The following is a 27,144-nucleotide window of genomic DNA, read 5'->3' as shown; positions in this document are numbered from 1 at the left end:
ACTTTTGCGGTTAGAGAACATAATAGATGTGATTAAGTCGGAATAATCATACCTGTAATTATATACAGAACCATTACTGATAATGGTCACAGTTGAAGGGGGAATTATACTGAACAAAAATATAAGTGCAACATACACCAATTTCAAAGAGTTACAATTCATAAGGAAATCAGTCAATTGAAATAAATACATTAGGCCCTAATCTGTGGATTTCACATGACTGGGAATACAGATATGCATCTGTTGGTCACAGATACCTTCAAAAATATATATATATTAAAAAAATAAATGCATCAGAAAACCAGTCAGTATCTGGTGTGACCACAATTTGCCTCATGCAGCGCAACATCTCCTTTGCATAGAGTTGATCAGGCTGTTGATTATGGCCTGTGGAATGTTGTCCCACTCCTCTTCAATGGTTGTGCAAAGTTGCTGGATATTGGCAGAAACCGGAACGAGCTGCCTTACACGTCAACCCAGAGCATCCCAAACATGCTCAATGGGTGAGATGTCTGGTGAGTATGCAGGCCATGGAAGAGCTGGGAAATGTTCAGCTTCCAGGAATTGTGTACAGATCCTTGCAACATGGGGCTGTGCATTATCATCCTGAAACATGATGATGAAACATGAGGTGATGGTGGTGAATGAATGGCACGACAATGGGCCTCAGGATCTCGTCACGTTATCTCTGTGCATTCAAATTGCCAATCAATAAAAATGCAATTTTGTTTGTTGTCCGTAGCTTATTTCTGCCCATATCATAACCCCACCATGTGGCCCTCTCTTCACAATGTTGACATCAGCAAACTGCTTGCCTACACAATGCCATACACGTGGTCTGCGGTTGTGAGGCCGGTTGGAAGTATTGCCATATTCTCTATAACGACATTGGAGGTGGATTATGATATATAAATGAACATTACATTCTCTGGTAACAGCTCTGGTGGACATTCCTGCAGTATTCATGCCAATTTCATACTCCCTCAAAATTTGAGACATATGTGGCTTGTGTTGTGTGACAAAACTTCACATTTTAGAGTGGCCTTTTATTGTCCCCAGCACAAGGTGTACCTGTGTAATGGCCATGCTGTTTAATCAGTTTCTTGATATTCCACACGTGACAGGTGGATGAATTACCTTGACAAAGAAGAAATGCTCACTAACAGGGATGTAAAATAAGCTTTTTGTGCATATGGAACATTTCTGGGATATTTTATTTCAGCTTTAGGAAACATGGGACCAACACTTTACATGTTCCGTTTATATTTTTGTTCAGTGTAGATTCCACACAATCAACACAATGTTAAATAAGACTGCAGGAGCCTCCTTAGCGCTCATTTGTGGACCATCATGTAATCATTCATTATGACAATGTTGCTGGTTAACCTGACCAGGAAAAACTCAGGGACCAAAATAAACCTGAAAAAAAACCTAGTTAAAACTCCTGGCCCTGATTCTCATACCGCAACACAGAGGATTGCATCTCAGAAAGCTGAGACCTCTTTTCCTCCTATGACCCAAATTTACAGCCCACCCTTTAGGACTAGTGCTGCCTGTAGATCCACGCATACACACAGCATTGTGCTGACTAGACATTGTGCCGACTGTTTAACTCAGCACAAACAGGAAGACTGGAGGAACAGCATGCACCACACACAAATACAACCAGCGTGTGTGTCTTCTCCTCGCTCTGAATGACCTTAAGGACCTTGTGTGTAAACAATGTTTGTCTACAACTACTTGAGCCTCTCCAGAATTCCACAATGTCACGCAGAGCAAGTCCTGTGCTACAATCTCGGTCCAGATTCACTGGCTGCAAGGTACCCAATGATCTAAATACATTCCCCATCGATGAGCCATTGGAAATGTTAGGTAGTTACCTTGTGCTCCTGCATGACATCGGCCGATCACTTATTCCCTATTCCCTTGTCCACTTCTCCAGCACTTCCCAACAAACAAAGACCATAACCAACAGAGAAGACAACTATCCCAACAGACAAAGACAACTATCCCAACACAGGGAATTACTTTGGGATTAGTCGACTGAGTCAGGATTATGGGGCTGACCGCCTGCCCATCACAATAAGTGGCAGGCAGAACAAGGCATGGAATTGTTCGGTGTTCTCCTCAGACGAGATGAGGACTATAATGGGTGTGTGGGAGGTGGAAGTTTTCGAAAGGCTGTTATTTTACCATGTGAATGACAAAATGCTTTATCTCATCTAGTCACTGTCAAAAATAAGTAGCCTGAGCAGAGAAGAGAGCACAAAACCACTTAGGCAAACAGACGGAGCGGCCTACTGGTCAGACTTCGAAGGCGAGCACATCAGACACCGCTTCCGAGCATATTACTCGCCAATGTCCAATCACTAGTAAAACCAGGTTGATGAAATTAGGGCACGATTTGCCTTCCAGATAGACATCAGAGATTGTAACATTCTCTGTTTTACGGAAACATGGCTCACTCGGGATACGTTGTCAGAGTCGGTACAGCCACCCGGTTACTTCACGCATCGCGCCGACAGAAACAAACAGCTCTGGTAAGGAGGGTGTGGTTGTATGCCTTATGATTAACGACTCCTGGTGTGATCATAACAACATACAAGAACTTAAGTCCGTTTTGTTCACCTGACCTAGAATCAAATGCCGACCGCATTATCTACCAAGAGAATTCTCTTTGATTATCGTCTTCGCCATGTATATTATTAGCAAGTGCATCAGTGATGTTGTACCCGCTGTGACTATTAAAAACTTCCCTAATCAGAAACCGTGGATTGATGGCAGCATTCGCGCAAAACTGAAAGTGCCTTTAATCCTGGCAAGGCAACTGGAAACATGACTAAATACAAACAGTGTAGCTATTCCCTCCGCAAGGCAATCAAACAAGCAAAGCGTCAGTATAGAGATAAGGTAGAGTCGCAATTCATCGGCTCAAACACAAGACGTATGTGGCAGGGTCTACAGTCAATCACTGACTACAAAAAGAAAACCAGCCACGTAGCGGACATCGACATCTTGCTCCCAGACAAATTAAAATAACTTTTTTTGCCCGCTTTGAGGACAATACAGTGCCACTTACACGGCCCGCTACAAAAGCCTGTGGGCTCTCCTTCACCGTGGCCAACGTGAGTAAAACATTTAAACATGTTAACCCTCGCAGGGCTGCCGGCCCAGACGGCATCCCTAGACGCATCCTCAGGGCATGCGCAGACCAGCTGGCTGGTGTGTTTACGGACATATTCAATCAATCCCTATTCCAGTCTGCTGTGCCCACATGCTTCAAAATGGACACCATTGTTCCTGCTCCCAAGAAAGCAAAGGTAACTGAGCTAAATGACTATCACCCAGTAGCACTCACTTCTGTCATCATGAAGTGCTTTGAGAGACTAGTCAAGGATCATATCACCTCCACCCTACATGATACCCTAGACTCACTCCAATTTGCTTACCACCCCAATAGGTCCACAGACGACCTAATCATCATCACACTGCCCTATCCCATCTGGACAAGAGGAATACCTATGTAAGAATGCTGTTCATTGACTACAGCTCAGCATTTAACACCATAGTACCCTCCAAAGTCGTCATTAAGCTCGAGACCCTGGGTCTTGACCCTGCCCTGTGCGACTGGGTCCTGGACTTTCTGACAGGCCGCCCCCAGGTGGTGAGGGTAGGAAACAACAACTACCCCGCTGATCCTCAACTCTGGGGCGTTCTCAGACCCTCCTGTACTCCCTGTTCACCCATTACTGCATGGCTATGCACGTCTCCAACTCAATCATCAAGTTTGCAGACAACACTACAGTGGTAGGCGTGATTACCAACAACGACGAGACGGCCTACAGGGAGGAGGTGAGGGCCCTTGGAGTGTGGTGTCAGGAAAATAATCTCTCACCAAACATCAACAAAACAAAAGGAGATGATCATGGCTTCAGGAAATAGCAGAGGGAGCACCCCCCCATCCACATCAATGGGACAGTAGTGGAGAAGGTGGACAGTTTTAAGTTCCTCGGCGTACATATCACTGACAAACTGAAATGGTTCACCCACACAGATAGAGTGGCGAAGAAGGCACAACGGCGCCTCTTCAACCTCAGGCGGCTGAAGAAATTTGGCTTGTCACCTAAATGCACAATCGAGAGCATCCTGTTGGACTGCATCACCGCCTGGTACGGCAACTGCTCCGCCCACAGCCGCATGGCTCTCTAGATGGTAGTGCGGTCTGCACAACGCATCACCGGGGGCAAACTACCTGCCCTCCAGGATACCTACAGCACCCGATATCACTGCCTGTTCACCCAACTATCATCCAGAAGGCGCGGTCAGTACAGCTGCATCAAAGCTGGGACCGAGAGACTGAAAAACAGCTTCAATCTCAAGGCCATCAGACTGTTAAACAGCCATCACTAACAGAGTGACTGCTGCCAACATACAGACTCAAATATCTGGCCACTTTAATAAATGGATTTAATAAAGCTATCGCTAGTCACTTTAAATAATGACACTTTAATAATGTCTACATATCCTACATTACTCAACTCATATGTATACACTGTATTTCAAACTATCTACTGCATCTCACCTATGCCGCACAGCCCTCGCTCATCCATATATTTATATGTACATATTCTTATTCATCCCTTTATATTTGTGTGTATAAGGTAGTTGTTGTGAATTTGTTAGATTACTTGTTAGATATTACTGCATTGTCGGAACTAGAAGCACAAGCATTTCTCTACCCGCGCATTAACATCTGCTAACCATGTGTATGTGACTAATAAAATTTGATTTGATATAGTTCAATGGTGACAGAGTCAAAGACTTGACCAAGAGGGCAGATTCACAAGCGTATCATTGAACTGGTGGCTGTGTCTGAGGTGATGTCACATCCTATAGTTCCATGAGTGGGTCTCCTGTTAGGGAGCTGAATGGAGATACTCACTGCTTTCTTCTTCTCAGCATTGGCCTCCTCAGCAGCTCTCTGGTACCTATGGAACAGAGGAGCAACACTGACCTCTGCTGATCAAGAACAGAGGTGCACGCAGTAAAGTAGACCAAAGCATTACACTGGGAATGGAAGTTTGCACTGATATTAAATCAATCATATCTGAACATGTTTTGAAGGTCTGAAGAGATCAGGGAAGTGTAAGCAATATAAAAAAAGGGTTTTGGGCTATTTCTGACACAGATCTGGTTTCCTCTGGATCTGCAGACACTATGCTGCTTTTCGACTAACACCACTGTTACACTGGTTTTATACACCCTTGTGTTATACTAGGGAAATTGTGATTCCATAGCTAGAGCTGACAGAGAGGACTTGTGAAGAGCAGAATCAACAACCTCTGCATAGTCAAAACAGTTGCTTTGTGAGTTGTTAAAGTTCACAGTTAGCCATAGCTATGTAAATGCCAGCTGAAATGTACGAGTGGCACGGTAGGTCAGGATTGTTGTAAGGTAACAGCTACTTTACATAGCAACAGAAGAAAATGACCTGTACATGCAAGGTGTATGAGGAAATAGGTCACGGTTGATACTGCCTACGATTACAGTTACGACAATGTGATGAAGAAGTTACTTTATATATTTAGTTATTTTCAGACCCTCAGAGCTTCTTAAAGAGTGGTAACTATTAACTGTCAGAATGATCTCTTTCCAGTTCTGCTGCAACCTCTGTTGGCAGACACGAGGGTAACCTAATGACCTGCAGAACAGGATTAATATACAGCTAACATCTGTTACCTCCCTCCCTCATGTACATTTGGGATGGGAGCACTTGTATAAAGCCTTTAAGTCTGACGTGTTTGGGTTGACTTTCACTGACACAGACTTGACTGACTGCATGTACATACTGGAGCACCAAAAGGATAAGTGTGATTGGTACAGTAGATACTTAGAGCTGGGCGATATGGAGGATTCCCTACAGATAGATGCGTGTTTGGTATGATGCATTTGGAAGAGAAGTGTCCACGGTAGTACACTCATACAGACAGAAGTGTCTAGTAGAGAGCTGTGCGTGTCACTCACTTGGAGAAGCGCTCTGCAATGGCGTTGGTCTTGCCTCGCGTGCTGACCAATGAGAGCTCCCTGGCGGTGACCCGTAAAGACTGCGACGCCCACGACTTTCTGCTGAACGAACTTCCGCCTTCCATCTCCGCCTCCTAACACACACACACACTAATTAATGACAGAATCAAAATGTCTACTTAAACATTTTTTTAAACTACATTTCCTGTTTTACATGAAATACAAGTCCCAAAATTCTCCAACACCCATCTTATAGAAATGACCTAATACAGTGTATAATACACACAGCCTGTAGAGCTTGGATTCAACAACCAACACTGGCACTGTTGGATGACATCATCCAGCTGTTTGTCCATGGTGTGCACAGTGCACTACCTCACTGCTCATTCATCATGAATCAAACCACGACATAGACAATACAGGGTGACACCTTAATTGAAGGGTAATGAATAACATGTTAATAACATGTTAATAACAGTGACAACTTGTGTAAATTGAAACAAACACATTTGTATTTTTGTTTGGGGTGTAATGGCCCAGGAGTTATCCCATGAAAACATTGCCCTACCAGGTAGCCTACAGCCCATTGATTATTACCAATATAGGCATTTTGTATGCTTTTATTGCTTTATATATACACTAAAGTTATGCCAGTAAAGTGTTCTCTTTAATAGGTTCATAGTCCATTTCACCCAGATCCCCCAGAATAATAGCAGAGTGTTGACAGACAGGGGGGGATCAATGCAGCACTGTCTCTGTACAAAGAGGTACTGTCTATCCCTCAGCTTCCCCAATGGTGAGGTCATTGATCTGTATGTCAATCACCTGCTCTGCTCTCTGTCTAGGAGTCAGTCCGTCCCCGAGATATCATCTACAGCACATACCCTCCACTGCTGCAATGAGCTCACACACTCAAACATTGCATGGTTACAGGAGCAAGCAGACAAAATTCTGCCATCATGATCGAGCGGGAAAGTTCAGACACTTGACTGTGGGACAGGTACACAACTGAGATCAGCAGCAATGTTGTCATTGTGCGAATCCGAACATATCATAATCTGTTCCGAGACAGTCAGGAGGCCTGTTCCGAGACAGTCAGGAGGCCTGTTCCGAGACAGTCAGGAGGCCTGTTCCGAGACAGTCAGGAGGCCTGTTCCGAGACAGTCAGGAGGCCTGTTCCGAGACAGTCAGGAGGCCTGTTCCGAGACAGTCAGGAGGCCTGTTCTGTTCGGAGGAGAAAACCAGCACTCAGACTGCCACTTATCTCAGCCTGATCTTCATAATCAACAATTATAGAGGGCCAGAGTATAACATACACCCACATACCTAAATGCACACAGGAAGTTAGTTACTATAGTTACTGTGTTTTACGATAGACACGTACACTAACAAAAAAACAGTCTCATAACATAGCTGATAAGCCAGTAAAATAGTCATTTATCTGGAAGGGAGGGAATGATGAGAATCGACAAAAGCATTTATCAGTTTATACATGGACCCACCTTTGGTATACTGCATGGTGTGTATTTGTAGTCATTTTCAGATAAATTCATATCAATAGGCTGTCTTGGGCCAGCCGGATGGGTGTATGGACCATGCCCTTTCATCTGGCCATTTTCATGAAGGTGTGCTTTGCAGGTATTACATCATTACCCGACAAAGAGACTGAATTGAATTAAGCATTGTCAGAGCAGCTAGTTGTGTGTTGACTCAGACATGACCAAGCACACGCATAAACATAGTAGAGGCAATTCCATGATAATGGAATTAGACTCTGATTTTTCACTTTATAATGTAGACCAAACCAAAAACATCCATTTCAAAGCTTACCAAACCATAGAACTCTATGCACAGGTACTAGTTTTAACCATTTCCACTGACAAATTTACAAAAATACATTTACAGGAAGAACTGTGCAGATGAAGTTCAGTAACAATAAAATTGAAGGAGATTTTACCATAATTCTGACCAAACTTAGCATCTGCATAGTTTTTCAAGTACATTTATATATTTTTTTGTTGGTGTAAATTATTCAAAGTAGCCACTGTGCATAGAGTTCAACTTTGAAATCAATGATTTTGTTTGGCATACATTTTAAAGTGAAAAATCTGTCTCAGCGTAATTCCACTACCATGGAATTGCTCATAAGCTACACAAGCAAACCAGCACTACGAGTGTGACCACGACGACAACCATAACAAATGACCAATTCCAAAAGAATCTCCAACACTTCCTGTCTACAAACCATGGGATCCAGGAAAATAATAATCTAATCCACAGAGACAGACATCACATGGACTTCTCATAAAGACCGTATTTAGCATGGCCACAGGGGTGGTTTAAAACTCGGGCCTTGCATCTCTGTCATATTTCATGAGAAAAACTTTGTAAAATAGGGCAAAGCTTAAACCTTAGCTTAAGAAGTGCATATTGGTTGAAAGCCTGTGCAACCCTGGAGGTATGTGTTCAGTGGGAAAGGGATAAAGTGTGTGTGTCAGAGGCAACGCATCATATTCATGTGCATCAGCACAGCAGGCCAGACCAGGAAGCCAAAAGGCAGAAATCCAGTGGAATTCCTAAAAAAAAAAATCCTCCTCAGCCTTTCCTCCAAGCTGCTTCTCCAAGCTAAGCACAGGGGAAACTACCTCACAGTAGAAACCAAGATGCAGGGATCGAAGAACAAACTGGATGAGCAGGAAATAAAAATCAGTCACTCTTGGAGGAGAATGGAAGTTGAATATAAAACACTTTATTTGGGGTGCTTGTCTATTCAACTTCCATTGTACTCTTATCACCTGCAAGCTCAGCCATCTCCTGACGTTGTGCCTTTGAGCAAGTTGCTTAACCCCTATAATTTCTCCAGGGACGCTGCACTCTACCCTATCCAGGGCATATTTTATCTGTCCTTCTGAGGGGTTGGGATAGAACAGACAACAAATTGCAGAGGGACATTTGTGCATATTGGACAATAAAAAGGAATCATCTTCCTCTAAGCTTGCAGAAGTAGTGGAGGTAGCAGCATAGCTGTAGTAAGTGGTCATGATATGTAGAGGAACAAGTAGCCTAACCAAACAGAGACGAGGCTTCCTTTTCATTTGTCATTCCACTTCTTGGAAGCAAACTGCAACAGAACAAGTTTAGTTGATCTGGCCCAGTCTAGTCTACTCTCTCACCATATCTGAATAGCACTTGTATGTAGTGATGGGGGATATTATATCATATTGACAATATGGTAATATTATTTTTGGTGCTAGTTTGCTATGCCTGCACCAAAACTCCTGTATTTTCACTTCATAGCACTTTTTTTTATTTACTTCTTTATTTATTTTTTAAATAGGGAGCTAATTTGTTTTCAACACTTTTATTTATATGACTGATCAAAACTTGTTTTCTCATGTCTCCCTCTTGTCCCTCTGCAGCAGACATATGGTGAGCAATATGTTTGGAACATCGAATCGCAATAAAATCACAGTATCAAATCGCAATACATAAGTATCGTGATAATATCTTAGCGCGAGTTCCCTGGCAATTCCCAGCCCTACCTGTATGGTGAGCAAGTATATTGATAAGAAATCAAATCTTACACTTCAACATACTTGATTGTGACTGTACACTTGACATGATATGGGGACCGGATGTTGGGAATAACTTTTGAACATAAGTGACATTGCCAGATCCTGCGGACGCGCCTTTCCTGAGGCAATCATTATCGTGTTTCAGTCAACGAGGCCTCTGTGTCAATTTCACTAAAGCACAAAGCAGAACGGCCTTTGAACCTTCACTTTCATCTCATTGCAATGCTGTATCCACAACAAACCCAACACAGGATCAGTCTGTATTGCGCAATATAGCCATTTTATCATCATCAGTGCCTTGAGTGACATGGAGGTACATCAGTCCTGAACAGCTCAAATGTAGGAACGGGTTTATAATTTGCTACCCCCCCCCACACACAAAAAAGACATGCAGATAAACCATTTTTTCTCAAATGAAAATATCTTTGCATCCAAGTAAATGCCAGGGACTTCAACATGACATTGAAATAACACAACATCAGGATCACATTGACTGCACCAACAGACAGATATGGGGCAGGAGGGTATACAGTGACCACAGAAAGTCTACACACCTTTCAACTTTCACATTCTGCCACCTTAAAATATACATCTAAAAAGGATTCAAGTAGATATTTGTCCTACGGATCTACACAACCTACTCCACATTTTCAAATGACATTTTAAATATTTATATAATCATAATTGAATATGTTTTCACCCTCTGAGTTACAGGTTGAAGCGGTTTTGGCAGCCATTACAGCTGTGAATCTTTTTCATTCTATCAGCTTTACGCAACATATATCCATTGTTTTTGTTAAAATTGCACAGGCTCAGTAAATTTGGTTGGATATCATTGATGGACAGCGATATTTCATCCTTTTATCAGATTTCCTTAAACAGATTTAAGTCAGGACTGAGACTAGACCACTCTACAGCGCTTTAACTATCACCAGGTTAGGTTTTCAGAAAAATGGGGTGGATTTCTTTTTTTTTTTTACCTTTATTTTACTAGGCAAGTCAGTTAAGAACAAATTCTTATTTTCAATGACGGCCTAGGAACAGTGGGTTAACTGCCTGTTCAGGGGCAGAACGACAGATTTGTACCTTGTCCAACGCTCTAACCACTAGGCTACCCTGCAGCCCCATCTTTCTAACCTTTTACCTGGGCTTTGCTCCTTTCATATTTATTTTGATCTTAATCTCCTCAGCCCCTGGTGGTGACAAGCATACCCGTAGCATGATGCTGCCACCAGAATACTTGAAAATACAAAAGGGATCAACAACATAGTTTTTACTCCCAAATTACTGGCCTGTATGACAAAGTGAAAAGAAGCCCATGTTAAAAATTCCACTCCAAATCATTAATTCTGTTTTCAACAAGGCTGTTAAATAATACTGCAAATACAACAACAAATAAACAGACTTTTTGGACTAAATTAAACTACAGGGTTGGGTCAAATCCCAAAGTAAAACCCTCTCTATTTTCAAGTATTGTGGTGGCAGCATCATGTTATGGGTATACTTGTCAAAAATCGAATTGAATCCCTTTTTAGATAATTTAAGGGGGTGCAGAAATTCTATTGGCACTGTAGCCTAATTTAAACTGTGCTCTTTACGTCATACCATTACCAACCATATGACACTAGTAACACTTGTGACAAACTCGATTTGCTTGTTACTCTACAATTTGATTCGCAGGTAATGACACTATGTAATTAAACTGAACCATAGCAAAACAAGTACCATGCGGGTTAAAAGCTACTTGAAGTCTGTCTCTAAAACAGACTTTGAAAAAATAAAAATCAATAGTCAATTCTGCCTGGCTCTGAACAAAGAATCATTAAACACAAAATCATTCAAGCTAAACTAGCAGATTGAGTCAGAAACTGAAACACAGGACTCTCCCTCAGACTCTCCCTGACTTGGCACCCCTCAGCTCATGGGACTTATCAGATGTCAAAGCCGCCATCCTTGGTTTAACCCGTGTTGACAATAGGTAGGAAAAAGTCACATCCATGACATGGATACTGTTGGACTAGCCTTACTACAGTAACACTGGGAGTTATGGTCAATACTCTCAGTGAGAACAGAGATAATGATTTTTGAAACGCTATACACACACACAGTTACAAAAACAATAGCACAAAGGAATTGGTAACGTAACTTCTCCCCAAAGAGTTCAAGTTAACCGTGACACACCTTAAACATACCTTTTTTGAATGGATTATTTTTCTGTTTTCTTCTCAATATAAAAGTTACTGTCTTATCTATATTATTTTATAGCACTCCAGTTTCGCTCCAGCCTTTACTTTATGCACTTCCGGTTTGTCACACTCCCCTGGTGAAACCTTGCGACACCCGACACAATGCGTATGTCTCTAGTGTGTAAGAGTGTAAGGGGCGGAGTGAGGAGAAAGGTGTCATGAGAGTGGAGGAAGCAGGTCACATGATTTCCTGTACCAATGACCTTAGAGATTGGATTCCACCTGCCAGGTACATAGGGGTGTGTGTGTGTGTGTGTGTGTGTGTGTGTGTGTGTGTGTGTGTGTGTGTGTGTCTTCAGCAGAATTTCTAGGAAATAGTCTATACAACTGCTCTACAGTTAAGTGTTTTAACAACCTGGTGAAAAACTCAAAACTGATCTAAATTGTGTGATTCTATGGCACAACTTTATCCCCTTCATGAGGGTGGTAAAGAAGGGGAGGTGGGTGGTTGCGGCAAAGGACAGCTGGAGGAGAGAGGTGATGAGAAAGGAGGAGGGGGACAGAGGGGAGAGGAGACGAACAGAGCGAGAAGCTCAGGTTTCTCTGCCCTGTTTGAAAGGTTGAAGCGTGTGGTTGGGCCTGCGTGGTGCTGCGGCAGGGAGAGAAAACCCTGGCTCTCAATACACTCAACACATTGCGACTTCACAGGCCCTGTCTTACCAGTACCGATCCTTGCCTCACACCTGGAGGTGTGCACTCACACGCAGTCGCGCACACACACGCAGTCGCGCACACACACACACACGCAGTCGCGCACACACACACACGCAGTCGCGCACACACACACGCAGTCGCGCACACACACACACACGCAGTCGCGCACACACACGCGCAGTCGCGCCTTACACAGCTTTGTCTGCACCAAGACTTCAAAAACCATACAATTGTACACATTTTTCACAAGAGCAGTTTACCTACATACATTTCTGTAGCAATTCATTGGCTTGGCAGAGAAATTGACAACTGAATCAAAATGTTGCCCATTTCTGTCTGTGTCTCATTAATAAATCAACTTTAGAAGCATGTCAGAGTTGAGAAAATGTATAGTTTCTGTCATGCTTTTTTTTTCTGCCCAGCATCTAAACCAGTGGGATGTGTGTAGCATATTTTCTATTTTATTTACACAGGAAAGTCCCCTAATTGGCATTGTGAAAATGGCTGACGAACCAAATGATCTGACATGGGTAGCATCATCAATGCATTCCACTGAGTCATCTTCACTGGGACATCACCACCTGCCTCCTCTGTGGGCTATCCTTTTCTTTTCGCAGAGAGAGGATGAAAAGGCGACATGGTTTGGCAGCGTTTTCTAAGTCTCAGCTGTGCAACTTCCAAGACAGAGAATTGCATAAATAGCACCGTTAAATAAGCATGGAGCTGCATTCAAATGGCCTGTTCAAATGGCCACACGGTGCGTTTAAGGTACCAAGCTGGACAGTTGGCATTGTGTGACAACTGCTGGCACTGAGGTGAATACCAAAGTAGACTACTCATTTCTCCAGGGACAGCCACTGAATACCCAGCTCGTAATACTCAGCAGGAGTTTGAATAGAATATATCCTGGCTATCAGGCCAACAACAAGTAACCTACTTTGAGTAGCCCAAGTCACCAAAATGGCTGTGGTGGTATCAGCTGAGTTTTAAAGTAATAGTTCACTCCAAAATCACCATTTGTTCAGATGTTTTCAAAAGTGGTCTAATGTCAAGATGAGTCCATGTCTCACATGCCATCTGTTGTGCAGCTCTAACTATATTCCTCAACCCCATAGGAAAGAAAGCCTAAGCACCATTTAAAATGATTAAATTAGATGGTGTCTATCTTTCCCCTTAATTTGGGTTTGTGATAGCTGGATCTACACAACAGATGGGGTTGTGGGGAGTACACTTATTTTGAAAATGCTCCACTTTTGAGTTTTGAAAATATTTACACACTTTGGAATCATTTTGTAACATATGGTCATGCAGGCCTACTCATAAAAAGTGTCATAAGCAGGAAGATATCTTCCTTGGTAGATGGATTATTATAACAATAAACAAGTAGCCTATAAGCCTTCTGTACTATCAAAACGAATGCACTGCGTCTCACTCCAGTCCTCCATACCCTGAAATAGGTTGGCCAACTGCCATAACTTCCCATGCAACCTCCACCACCAGTAATAATGGTGCAAAATTGGAAGTACCTGTCAAATTGTCAACATTAACCAGCAAACATTTGACTTAGCCTTGGCTAGAGCAAATTCACCATGTGAACACTCACACCACAGCCTAAACTAGCATACTAAAACGCACACATTAAGGCTAGAAATTAACATAGCATTATAATAACTGTATATATCAACACAAGTTTATGACAAAACTCCTGTAACCTTGCTTTGGCCTTACGTTTATGATGTTGCCTACCGCAGTTCCCCCGACAGTCCCACAGGTGCACAATAGAAAGAGAGACGTTGGTTTGAGTCGATTAATCTGCTAGTATCTGAGATTTTAATTACATTGTTAAACGAACATACTTGACTTGTTTTAATCTCTTGCTGCTAAACCAGATACGTTTTGTATAGCTAATGTAAATGGCTTTGGTTAATTACACTCACAGCAATGAGTTTTTCGTCTTCGTGCGCTCCTAAAAGTATGTGCATCTCACGGGGCGGGACAAATCTGTCACCAAATCAAGAGTTCTTTTCCATCTCTTAAAGTTGCAGTTCGCAGGGAATAACCATAAAATATTTTTATTCTTCTTCCAAAAAAATGTCTCCGCTCAACATCACAGACATACACTGAGTGTATAAAACATTAAGGACACCTTCGTGACCCCCCCCCCCTCCCCCCTTTGCCCCTTAGAACAGCCTCAATTCGTCGGGGCATGTACTCCGCTGACACATGAAGTTAGCTGGATGTTCTTTGGGTGGTGGACCATTCTTGATACACAATGGAAACTGTTGAGCATGAAGAACACAGCAGCAATGCAATTCTTGATACAAACCGGTGTGCCTGGCACCTACTAGCATATCCTGTTCAAAGGCATTTAAATATTTTGTCTTGCCCTTTCATCCTCTGAATGGCACACATACACAATGTCTCAATTGTCTCATGGCTTTAAAACCCTTCTTTAATCTGTCTCCTCCCCTTCATCTACACTGATTGAAGTGCATTTAACAAGTGACATCAATAAGGGATCATAGCTTTCACCAGGATTCATCTGGTCAGTATATGACATGGAAAGACAAAAAGCTCTACAGGGGCACCATCGAGAGCATCCTGACAGGTTGCCTCACTGCCTGGTATGGCAACTGCTCTGCCTCCGACCGCAAGGCATTACAGAGGGTAGTACGTACAGCCCAGTACATCACTGGGGCCAAGCTTCCTGCCATCCAGGACCTCTATAACAGGCGGTGTCAGAGGAAGGACCTAAAAATTGTCCGACTCCAGCCACCCTAGTTATAGACTGTTCTCTCTGCTACCGCACGGCAAGCGCTACCAGAGCACCAAGTCTAGGCCCAAAAGGCTTCTTAACAGCTTCTACCACCAAGCCATAAGGGGGGGCACTCTTTCCTCTGGTCTAAAAAAATATCCCAATGCCCCAGGGCAGTGATTGGGGACACTGCCCTGTGTAGGGTGCCGTCTTTCGGATGGGACGTGAAACGGGTGTCCTGACTCTCTGATGTCATTAAAGATCCCATGGCACTTATCGTAAGAGTAGGGGTGTTAACCCCGGTGTCCTGGCTAAATTCCCAATCTGGCCCTCTAACCATCACGGTCACCTAATAATCCCCAGTTTACAATTGGCTCATTCATCCCCCTCCTCTCCCCGGTAACTATTCCCCAGGTCGTTGCTGCAAATGAGAACGTGTTCAAAGTCAACTTACCTGGTAAAATAACGGATAAATAAATAAGACTGCTAAACAGCTAATCAAATAGCTACTCAGACTACTTGCATTGTCCCCCCCTTACTGACATGCTTACTTTTACACTGCTGCTACTTTCTGTTTATTATCTATGCATAGTCACTTTAACTCTACCTGCATGTACATATTAGCTCAATTACCTCGACTAACCTGTGCCCCAGCACATTGACTCTATACCGGTACCCCCTGTATATAGCCTCGGTACTGTGATTTTACTGCTGCTCTTTAATAATTCTTTATTTTTATGTTTTACTTAACACTTATTTTTCAGAATTTATGGTTAAGGGCTTGTAAGTAAGTCTTTCACTGTAAGCTCTACACCTGTTGTATTCAGCGCATGTGACAAATACAATTGTATTTTATTTTATTTTATTTTATTTGAAAGAGCAGGTGTCCTGAATGTTTTGTACACTCAGTGTATATCTAGTAGTGAGTCTACACTACAGATGTAGAAAAGATTTCCATCTGCATCCCCGAGCCTTGCAATGAGAGTGTTATTTTATGCTGGCCCTTGTTGCACCGGGTAATGGCCCATCACATCATTGAACGAATGCCGGGAGGGAGGAGCACCTTCTCAAATCCAACAGTAATCGCAAATCAAATCAAATTTCATTTGTCACATGCGTCCTAAACAACAGGTATAAAGGCCCCCCGAGTGGCACGGTAAAAAAAAGCAGGTGTTGACAAACAGTGACATGCTTACTTACAGGCCCTTCCCTACAATGCAGAGAGATAGAAATAATAGAAAAGTAAGAAAGGTAATAATAAAAAAAGTTAGTGCGAAAAGAGGCAATGTAGATAGCTATTTGGTTAACTATTTAACTAACTGTTTAGCAGTATTTTGGCATAGAAGCTGTTGAGGGTCCTGTTGGTTGCAGACTTGCTGTGCGGTAGCACAGTCCACTACAGCCACATCATGTGAATGGGAGGGTGCTCGGACCTCCGTTTCCGGTAGTCCACAATCAGCTCATTTGTCTTGCTGATGTTGAGGGAGAAGTTGTTGTCCTGGCACCACACTGCCAGGTCTCTGACCCCCTCCCTGTAGGCTGTCTCATTGTCGTCAAGGCCTCCCACCGTTGTGTCGTCAGCAAACCTTTTTATTTTTTTTATTTTAATTAGATTTTTTTACCCCTTTTTCTCCCCAATTTCATAGTGTCCAATTGTTGTAGTAGCTACTATCTTGTCTCATCGCTACAACTCCTGTACGGGCTTGGGAGAGACGAAGGTTGAAGGTCATGCGTCCTCCACACAACCCAACCAAGCCGCACTGCTTCTTAACACAGCTTGCATCCAACCCGGAAGCCAGCCGCACCAATGCGCCAGAGGAAACACCGTGCACCTGGCCACCTTGGCTAGCGCAAACTGCGCCCAGCCCGCCACAGGAGTCGCTGGTGCGCGATGAGACAAGGACACCCCTACCGACCAAGCCCTCCCTAACCCGGGCAACGCTAGGCCAATTGTGCGTCGCCCCACGGACCTCCCAGTCGCGGCCGGTTACGACAGAGCCTGGGCGCGAACCCAGGGACTCTGATGGCACAGCTGGCGCTGCAGTACAGCGCCCTTAACCACTGCGCCACCCGGGAGGCCCGTCGTCAGCAAACTTGATGGTGTTGGAGTTGTGTTTGGCCAGGCAGTCGTGGGTGAACAGGGAGTACAGGAGGGGACTAAGCCTGCACCCCTGAGGGATCCCCGTGTTGAGGGTCAGCGTGGCGGATATGTTGTTGCCTACCCTCACCACCTAGGGGTGACCCGTCAGGAAGTCCAGGATCCAGTTGCAGAGGGAGGTGTTCAGTCCCAGGGTCTTTAGCTTAGTGATGAGCTTTGATGGCATTGTGGTGTTGAACACTGAGCTGTATTCAATGAACAGCATTCTCACATGGGTGTTCCTCTAGTCCAGGTGGGAGAGGGCAGTGTGGAGTTCAATAGAGATTGTGTCATCTGTGGATCTATTAGGGCGGTATGCAAATTGAAGTGGGTCCAGGTTGTCTGGGATGATGGTGTTGATGTGAGTCATAACCAGTCTTTGAAAGCATTTCATGAAAACAGATGTGAATGCTATGGGGCGATAGTCATTTAGTCAGGTTACCTTGGCATTCATGGGCACAGGGACTATGGTGGTTTGCTTGAAACATGTGAGCATTACAGATTGGGTCAGGGCAAGGTTGAAAATGTCAGTGAAGACACTTGCCTGCTCTGAGTACGCATCCTGGTAATCCGTCTGACCCTGTGAATTTGTGAATATTAACCTGTTTCAAAGTCTTAATCACATCGGCTACAGATAGTGTGATCACACAGTTGTCCAGAACTGCTGGTGTTCTCATGCATGGTTCAGTGTTGCTTGCCTCAAAACGAGCATAGAAGACGTTTAGCTCGTCTGGTAGGCTCACGTCACTGGGCGATTCACGGCTGGGTTTCCTTTTGTAATCAGTGATAGTTTGCAAGCCCTGCCACATGCGATGAGCATCAGAGACAGCGTTGTAGGATTCAATCATTTGTCTGTTTGATGGCCGTCAGAGTTCGCAGTGGGACTTCTTATAGGGTCCGGATTAGTGTCCCACTCCTTGAAAGCAGCAGCTCTAGCCTTTAGCATGCTGCATATGTTGCCTGTAATCTATGGCTTCTGGTTGGGATATGTACAATGGAAGTCGGAAGTTTACATAACCATAGCAAAATACATTTAAACTCAGTTTTTCACAATTCCTGACATTTAATCCAAGTAAAAATTCCCTTCTCTAAGGTCAGTCAGTTTTTTCAGCACATTCCCAGTGGGTCAGAAGTTTGCATGCACTCAATTAGTATTTGGCAGCATTGCCTTTAAATTGTTTAACTTGGGTCAAACTTTTTGGATAGCCTTCCACAAGCTTCCCACAATAAGTTGGGTGAATTTTGGCCCATACCTACCTGAAAGAGCTGCTGTAACTGAGTCAGGTTTGTAGGCCTCCTTGCTCGCACACGCTTTTTCAGTTCTGCCCACAAATGTTCTATATGATTGAGGTCAGGGCTTTGTGATGGCCACTCCAATACCTTGACTTTGTTGTCCTTAAGCCATTTTGCTACAACTTTGGAAGTATGCTTGGGGTCATTGTCCATTTGAAAGTCCCATTTGCGACCAAGTTTTAACTGACTGATGTTTTGAGATGTTGCTTCAATATATCCACTTAATTTTCCCTCCCTCATGATGCCATCTATTTTGTGAAGTACACCAGTCCCTCATTCAGCAAAGCACCCACAACATGATACTGCCACCCCGTGCTTCACGATTGGGATGGTGTTCTTCGGCTTACAAGCCTCCCCCTTTTTCCTCCAAAAATAACGATGGTCATTATGGACAAACAGTTCTATATTTGTTTCATCAGACCAGAGGACATTTCTCCAAAAAGTACGATCTTTGTCCCTATGTGCAGTTGCAAACCGTAGTCTGGCTTTTTTATGGGGGTTTTGGAGCAGTGTCTTGTGCCTTGCTGAGCGGCATTTCAGGTTATGTCGATATAGGCCTTGTTTTACTGTGGATATAGATACTTTTGTACCTGTTTCCTCCAGTATCTTCACAAGGTCCTTTGCTGTTGTTCTGGGATTGATTTGCACTTTTCGCACCAAAGTACCTTCTTCTCTAGGAGACAGAACACGTCTCCTTCTTGAGCAAAATGACGGCTGCGTGGTCCCATGGTGTTTAGACTTGCGTACTATTGTTTGTACAGATGAACGTGGAACCTCCAGGTGTTTGGAAATTGCTCCCAAGGATGAACCAGACTTGTGGAAGTCTACAAAAAAAAATCTGAAGTCTTGGCTGATTTATTTTGATTTTCCTATGTCAAGCAAAAGGCACTGAGTTTGAAGGTAGGCCTTGAAATACATCCACAGTTACACCTCAAATTGACTCAAATTATGTCAATCAGCCCATCAGAAGCTTCTAAAGCCATGACATAATTTTCTGGAATTTTCCAAGCTGTTTAAAGGCACAGTCAACTTAGAGTATGTAAACTTCTGACCCACTGGAATTGTGATACAGTGAATTATAAGTGAAATAATCTGTTTGTAAACAATTGTTGGAAAAATTACTTGTGTCATGCACAAAGTAGATGTCCTAACTGACTTGCCCAAACTATTGTTTGTTAACAAGACGTTTGAGGAGTGGTTGAAAAACGAGTTTTAATGACCTAAGTGTATGTAAACTTCCGACTTCAACTGTATGTTCAGTCACTGTGGGGACAACGCTGTCAATGCACTTATTAATGAAGCCAGTGACTGATGTAGTAAAGACCTCAGTGTCATTGGATGAATCCCGGAACATATTCCAGTCTCTTCTAGCAAAACAGTCCTGTAGCTTAGCATCCGCTTCATCGAACCACTTCCATATTGGTACTTCCTGTTTGAGCTTTTACTTGGAGGGTGAGGGAGAGCTTTGTATGCATTTCTGTGTGTGGACACAGGTGACATGTTGGTAGAAATGAGGTTAAGGATTTCAGTTTTTCTGCATTAATATCAGCAGCCCTATGCAACTCTTTGAGTACGGTTTTAGTGCCTGCATCGGTTTGTGGTGGTAAATAGACAGCCATGAAAAATATAGATGAAAACTCTCTGTAGTTAAAAATCTGAGCTGCTCTCTCATGTTGTCAACAAGGCATGATGGTGCATTGTCCAGAAACATACAACATCTCTTTTCCATAAAATAATTGTTCGAATTTTCAAACTAGTTTTCGTTGGAAAGGCAGAAAAAGCATTTTTAGCAAAAGCAATCACTTTTCCATGGGAAAACACAGAATCCTACTAATTACTACATGCTTAATTATGTCACTTTTGTTTAGATTTTGCCATTGGACAGCCATGCTTTCTTGCCTGTCCAACATAGCCTCATCTCCCACCCCTTCTAATGCGACTTGCCCCAATGCGCCTCCTTCTTTTCCCCCTGCCCCACTACAAAGTTTCTCCCTGCAGGCAGTCACTGAGTCCAAGGTGCTAAAGGAGCTCCTTAAACAGTGTATGAAGTCAGAACATCTGCTGTCTCAGCCACTGCCTGTCACCGATGGTGTACCCTACGGCTCGATCCTAGGCCCCACACTCTTCTCAATTTCCTTAAAAAAAATGTGTAACCCTATTTCTCCTCAATTTGTAGTTACAGTTTTGTCCCATCGCTGCAACTCCCATACGGACCCGGGAGAGGCGAAGGTCAAAAGCTGTGCGTCCTCTGAAACAGGACCCAGCCAAGCCGCACTGCTTTTTGACACAATGCCCGCTTAACCCGGAAGCCAGCTGCACAAATGTGTCGGAGGAAACACCGTACAGCTGGTGATCGTGTCAGCGTGCATGCGCCCGGCCCGCCACAGGAGTCGCTAGAGCGCGATGGGACAAGGACATCCCGGCCGGCCGGCCAAACCCTCCCCTAACCCTCCCTGGTCGCGGCTGGCTGCGGCAGAGCCTGGACTCAAACCAGGATCTCTAGTGGCACAGCTAGCACTGCAATGCAGTGCCTTAGACCACTGTGCCACTCGAGAGGCCCTCTTCTCAATTTACATCAACAACATAGCTCAGGCAGTAGGAAGCTCTATCGTCCATTTATATACAGATGATACAGTCTTATACTCAACTGGCCCCACCACAGATTTTGTGTTAAACGCTCTACAACAAAGCTTTCATAGTGTCCAACAAGCTTCCTCTGCCCTCAACTTTGTTCTGAACACCTCCAAAACAAAGGTCATGTGGTTTGTTAAGAAGAATGCCCCCCTCTGAGGGTTTAGAGCTTGAGGTAGTCACCTCATACAAGTACTAGGGAGAATGGCTAGATGGTACACTGTCCTTATCTCAGCACATATCAAAGCTACAGGCTAAAGTTAAAACTAGACTTGGTTTCCTCTATCGTAATCGCTCCTCTTTCACCCCAGCTGCCAAACTAACCATGATTCAGATGACCATCCGACCCATGCTAGATTACAGAGACATAATTTATAGATCGGCAGGTAAGGGTGCTCTCGAGCGGCTAGATGTTCTTTGCCATTCGGTCATCAGATTTGCCACCAATGCTCCTTATAAGACAAATCACTGCACTCTATACTCCTCTGTAAACTGATCATCTCTGTTTACCCGTCACAAGACCCACTGGTTGTTGCTTATTTATAAAAACCCTCTTAGGCCTCACTCCCTCATATCTGAGATATCTACTGCAGCCCTCTTCCTCCACATACAACACCCATTCTGCCAGTCACATTCTGTTAAAGGTCCCCAAAGCACACACATCCCTGGGTCGCTCGTCTTTTCAGTTCGCTGGAGCTAGCGACTGGAACGAGATGCAACAAACACTCAAACTGGACAGTTTTATCAGAATCTCTTCATTCAAAGACTCGATCATGGACACTCTTACTGACAGTTGTGGCTGCTTCGCATGATGTATTGTTGTCTCTACCTTCTTGCCCTTTGTGCTGTTGTCTGTGCCCAACAATGTTTGTAAACTGTTTTGTGCTGCTACCATGTTGTGCTGCTGCCATGTTGTTTTGCTACCATGTTGTTGTCATCATGTTGTGTTGCTACCATGCTATGTTGTCGTCTTAGGTCTCTCTTTATGTAGTGTTGTGGTCTCTCTTGTCATGATGTGTGTCTTGTCCTATATTTGTATTTAATTTATTTTTATTTTGAGTCCCAGCCCCCATCCCCGCAGGAGGCCTTTTTTACGTTTGGTAGGCCGTCATTGTAAATAAGAATTTGTCCTTAACTGACTTGCCTAAAGGTTCAATAAAAAATAAAAAATCTGAGAGTGTCACCTGGCTCACACCTGAGTGGCAGCCTGGTTCCAAATCAAATGCAATCAACTTTCAGCCAGTGCAAAACACACCTACACGGGCACCCGTGCGAGATTAATCAAACCACCTCAATCACAAGCTCTCAGGTGAAAAAGATCTTGGAAAGGTTCTTAGTACCATCTAGTGGTGAAAACTTCAATGGATAGTTCATCCAAATGACACATTGGATTCCTTACCCTGTAATGTCATGCTTTGGACAAGGTATGGCAGCAATTCATGCTTTGGTTTAGTTTCCCTGGCACTGCTAACGTTTTAGCAAATGCTGCACAAATCCCATTCAAGTCATGGGACTGATATTAGCATTTTTCTCACATCATGTCCAAATCATCCAAAAGTATCTAAAAATGTATTGCGAAGCTCAAAAAAGTAACTTATAGATGATTTCAAAAATGCTAATATCATTCCCATGACTTGTACCACATTTGTGCCACATTTGCTAAAACTTTTGCATTTGGAAACAGTACCAGGGAAACAGACCAAAACATGAATTGCTGTCATACCTTGCCCATAGACTGCTTACATGAAAGGAAACCAATGTCATTTTGTAATTTGGGTGAACTATAGTTTGGGTGAACTATCCATTTAATAAAGACAATAAAGCTGGGCAGTTATAAAGCTTGACAGAGATATTTATTTCAACAGTTTTCAGACAAACAGAGAAATAAACAAACATGCTTCGAAAGAGTAAAATGAATAATAAATTATAAAATTAGAATTAAAAATAAATAACTTGAAAGACAAACCAAATTGTATCGCATCTTTGATGATGTAGTAGGCTATGGCAGTAGGCTATAGTAAAACAATTACTACAATTCATATAGGACTATAACTTGAACTCTAACCCTTGCAAAAACAAAGTGTCATACAGACAAATACACTTATCTTAGTAAAAGCGGATGCTTAAGCTACTTTGGGAGTACGCTATCCCTATTAGGCCAATGTAGTATAACAATGACTAAAATAGGCCTATACCTTGAACAACATAACAGTTGCAATACAATATGTCATAGACATAGATATATACTCCAATTCATCAAAACATCTGATGCTTAAACTACAGGAATATGTTGCAATATATATATTTAAAAAATATATATGTAATCTACCTCTCGCCTAACTAGGTTTAATTGAAAACATTTAATACTTTTGAAGTATTTTCATTCTAATACTTTAAAACTTGATTCACATTTGAGTGCTTCAGCTTACTACTGTAAAGTTGAGACACAGATTCTACGAGAGGCTACTGGTGAATTGCACTCAACACTATTTTCCAAACCATTTCTTCATTGTACTGGACAGAAAAACTGAAGAATGGAAGGAGAATGCATCATTACCCTCTTTTCCATACCAGATACCTTAAAAGTGGTCAAGCAACTGTTTGGAAGGTATATGCCATTGCAAGGCATAACAAAAAAAACTATTTCATAAAAAAGTTCATCCTCCCCCTTGTCTTAGGAAGCAGGACTAAAATACTTTCCCACACCCATACACGCTTGATAAACACAGATTGGATACAAACATGTACGTAAAACTCATATTAAATAGTATACAATTCCCAGATGCAATTGGCCCTTGATGTTCTAAGATATTAGAATAGGAAGTAATACAATTCATTTGAAAAAAGTGGACAACTCAACACTGCCAGATATAAAATCTTATTTTTTGAAGTGATATGCTGTTGGTGTGTTTACCCTGCTTCTTGTATGAGGGTGTTTTATGTTGTTGACAGAGGAGTTCTATCATTTTGCTTTTGTAAAATAAAAACAATAACTAAAAGGTGTGAAGCACCAAAGTACAGGCTGGAAAAGAGAGACCTCAGGTAACAAAAGTATCCTCTGTGTTCTAATTCGGATTATCTTTGCTATCCCAAGGGTGTTTTGTTTTTTCCAAAGTTGATCGGAATCCTGGCTCCAACTTCCAGCCTCGTTCATGTGACATCACACACTCTGTGGCAGCTTTTGGTGTGCTCCTGAGAGAGGAAACATGCAGTATTGCTTTTAAGTAAATTATTTTGTGAGAGTGAGATAATGTCCCAAATAAAACACAATTGTGGCATCCCGTGCAATGTATAGATTGTTGCCTTTTGACGTCCGGACAGGGGGGTGCCTCACCTGAGCACCTATGAGTGCTGCAGTAATTGCCTGATAAGATAAATAGTCCAACTATATACATTATACTATACATGTGGATGAATGAGCTCTTTACCTGTTTGGTACACCTTTTTGCGTAAGCAAATCAAGGCCATGGACACGATCGAGATGATGAAAACTAGGACCACAAGGGTCACGATGACACTACAGAAAGACAGGCACACAAAAAGACAGAAAGTTAGCTAAGCATTTTTGGAATCACTTTATTTTAAGGTACACACACACACACGCACACACACACACACAAATGAGTTGTTTATAAGTGTGTATATAACGTGCCTTCGGAAAGTATTCAGACCAGTTGACTTTTTCCACATTGTTAGGTTACAGCCTTATTCTAAAATGTATTAAATTGTTTTCTTCCCTAATCAATCTACACACAATACCCCAAAATGACAAAGCAAAAAATGTAGTTATTTTTGTTTTACATTTTTTCTAATTTATTACAAATAAAAAAACTTAAATATTACATTTACATACAGTAAGTATTCAGACCCTTTACTCAGTACTTTGTTGAAGCACCTTTGTCAGTGATTACAGCCTCGAGTCTTCTTGGGTATGACACTACAAGCTTAGCACACCTGTATTTGGGGAGTTTCTCCCATTCTTCTCTGCAGATACTCTCAAGCTCTGCTAGGTTGGATGAGGGGAGTTGCTGTACAGCTATTTTCAGGTCTCTCCAGATATGTTTGATCTGGTTCAAGTCTGGGCTCTGGCAGGGCCACACAAGGACATTCAGAGATTTGTCCCGAAGCCACCCTTTGTTGTCTTGCCTGTTTGCTTAGGGTTGTTGTCCTGTTGAAAACTGAACCTTCGCCCCAGTCTGAGGTCCTGAGTGCTCTGGAGCAGGTTTTCATCAAGGATCTCTCTGTACTTCGTTCATCTTTGCCTCGATCCTGACTAGTATCCCAGTCCCTGCCACTGAAAAACATCACCACAGCATGATGCTGCCACCACCATAATTCACCGTAGGGATGGTGCCAGGTTTCCTCCAGACGTGATGCTTGGCATTCAGGTCAAAGAGTTCAATCTTAGTTTCATCAGACCAGATAATCTTGTTTCTCATGGTCTTGAGCTGCCTTTTGGCAAACTCCAAGTGGGCTGTCATGTGCCTTTTACTGAGGAGTGGCTTCCGTCTGGCCACTTTACCATAAAGGCCTGATCGGTGGAGTGCTGCAGAGATGGTTGGGTTGTCCTCCTGAAAGGTTCTCCCATCTCCACAGAGGAACTCTAGAGCTCTGTCAGAGAGACCATTGGGTTCTTGGTCATCTCCCTGACCAAGGCCCTTCTTCCCCGATTGCTCAGTTTGGCCAGGCGGACAGTTCTAGGAAGAGTCTTGGTGGTTCCAAACTTCTTCCATTTAAGAATGATTTCCAGTGTGTTATTGGTGACCTTCAATGCTGCAGAAATGTTTTGGTTCCCTTCCCCAGATCTTTGCCTCGACACAATCCTGTTTCGGGGAGCTCTACGGAATATTCCTTTGACCTCATGGCTTGGTTTTTGCTCTGACATGCACTGTTTGCCTTCCCAAATCATGTCCAATCAATTGAATTTACCACAGGTGGACTCCAATCAAGTTGTAGAAACATCTCAAGGATGATCAATGGAAACAGGATACACCTGAGCTCAATTTCGAGTCTCATAGCAAAGGGTCTGAATACTAATGTAAATAAGGTATTTCTGTTTTTTACATTTTTAAATAAATTTGCAAGAATTTCTAAAAAACCTGTTTTCCCTTTACCATTATTGAGTATTGTGTCTAGATTGCTGAATCATTTTTGTTATTTAATCCATTTTAGAATAAGGCTGCAACATACATTTATGGAAAAAGTCAATGGGTCTGAATATTAGGCTTTACTCCAGTGATTTGTTATTCAAACAATTTAACGTAGTTATGTATTACTGGACCATCCTTAATAACCATATTGTTAGACATAATAAAGATAAAGAAGCAAGTTACATAACAAACAGATTCTTAGTAAGCAGTCTCAGTGTGGGTGTACCTTAAAATGTGTTGTCTATTCTAAAGTGTGACCACATTTTTACTTGCAGTTAGTTAACTTTCTCCGGAAAGGGGCAAACCTCCCCACATATATGCAATACAGACACATTTCAAGTCGCAATTTCATGTAAACAATTAGCAACTAATTGATCAGAGGCATGCAGTCTTACATTGCTATAGATCTCATGCACCCAACAGAATCCAATGGAGGCTGAGTTGAACCTGAAAAAAAAAGACAGTGTGGATCAAAACATGACCAATAAACATAGAATGGGGCAGCTGTCAGACATGACGTGAAATCTCTCAGTAGTATGTGGGCAATGAATGTCATTTGTGGGCACACAAACCAAGTGTTGCATAATACAGAGTCGGGACTCGGATAAGAATGGAATTTGTACTGTATGGGCTGTGTTTCTAGTCATAGTGTAACGGGTGTGAAACGGCTAGCTTAGTT

At 42.8% G+C, this 27,144-nt stretch overlaps 1 protein-coding gene across 6 annotated transcripts in view; it reads right to left on the bottom strand.

Moving 5' to 3' along the window:
- LOC109894697 (LIM domain and actin-binding protein 1) overlaps positions 1-14,524 on the bottom strand; it is a 28,351-nt gene extending 13,827 nt beyond the window's left edge. Inside the window, exons 1-3 of one of the 6 annotated variants that reach the window (XM_020488369.2) lie at positions 14,437-14,524; positions 6,025-6,158; positions 4,943-4,988 (exon numbers count right to left, since the gene is read on the bottom strand). In XM_020488369.2, the coding sequence (XP_020343958.1) occupies positions 4,943-4,988; positions 6,025-6,158; positions 14,437-14,481 (225 nt within the window). In that variant the 5' untranslated portion in view covers positions 14,482-14,524. Of the gene's footprint in view, positions 1-1,880; positions 2,009-4,942; positions 4,989-6,024; positions 6,159-11,780; positions 11,964-14,227 lie in introns of those variants that run through there. The other 5 variants (XM_020488396.2, XM_031823426.1, XM_020488405.2 and 2 more) reach the window with 5 other exon arrangements.
- Between the last annotated feature and the right edge of the window lie 12,620 nt (positions 14,525-27,144).

The sequence above is a fragment of the Oncorhynchus kisutch genome, linkage group LG1, assembly GCF_002021735.2.
Source record: "Oncorhynchus kisutch isolate 150728-3 linkage group LG1, Okis_V2, whole genome shotgun sequence".
NCBI lineage: Eukaryota > Metazoa > Chordata > Actinopteri > Salmoniformes > Salmonidae > Oncorhynchus > Oncorhynchus kisutch.
Note: the sequence above shows the minus strand (reverse complement) of the source record. Positions and strands in the feature narration are given on the sequence as shown.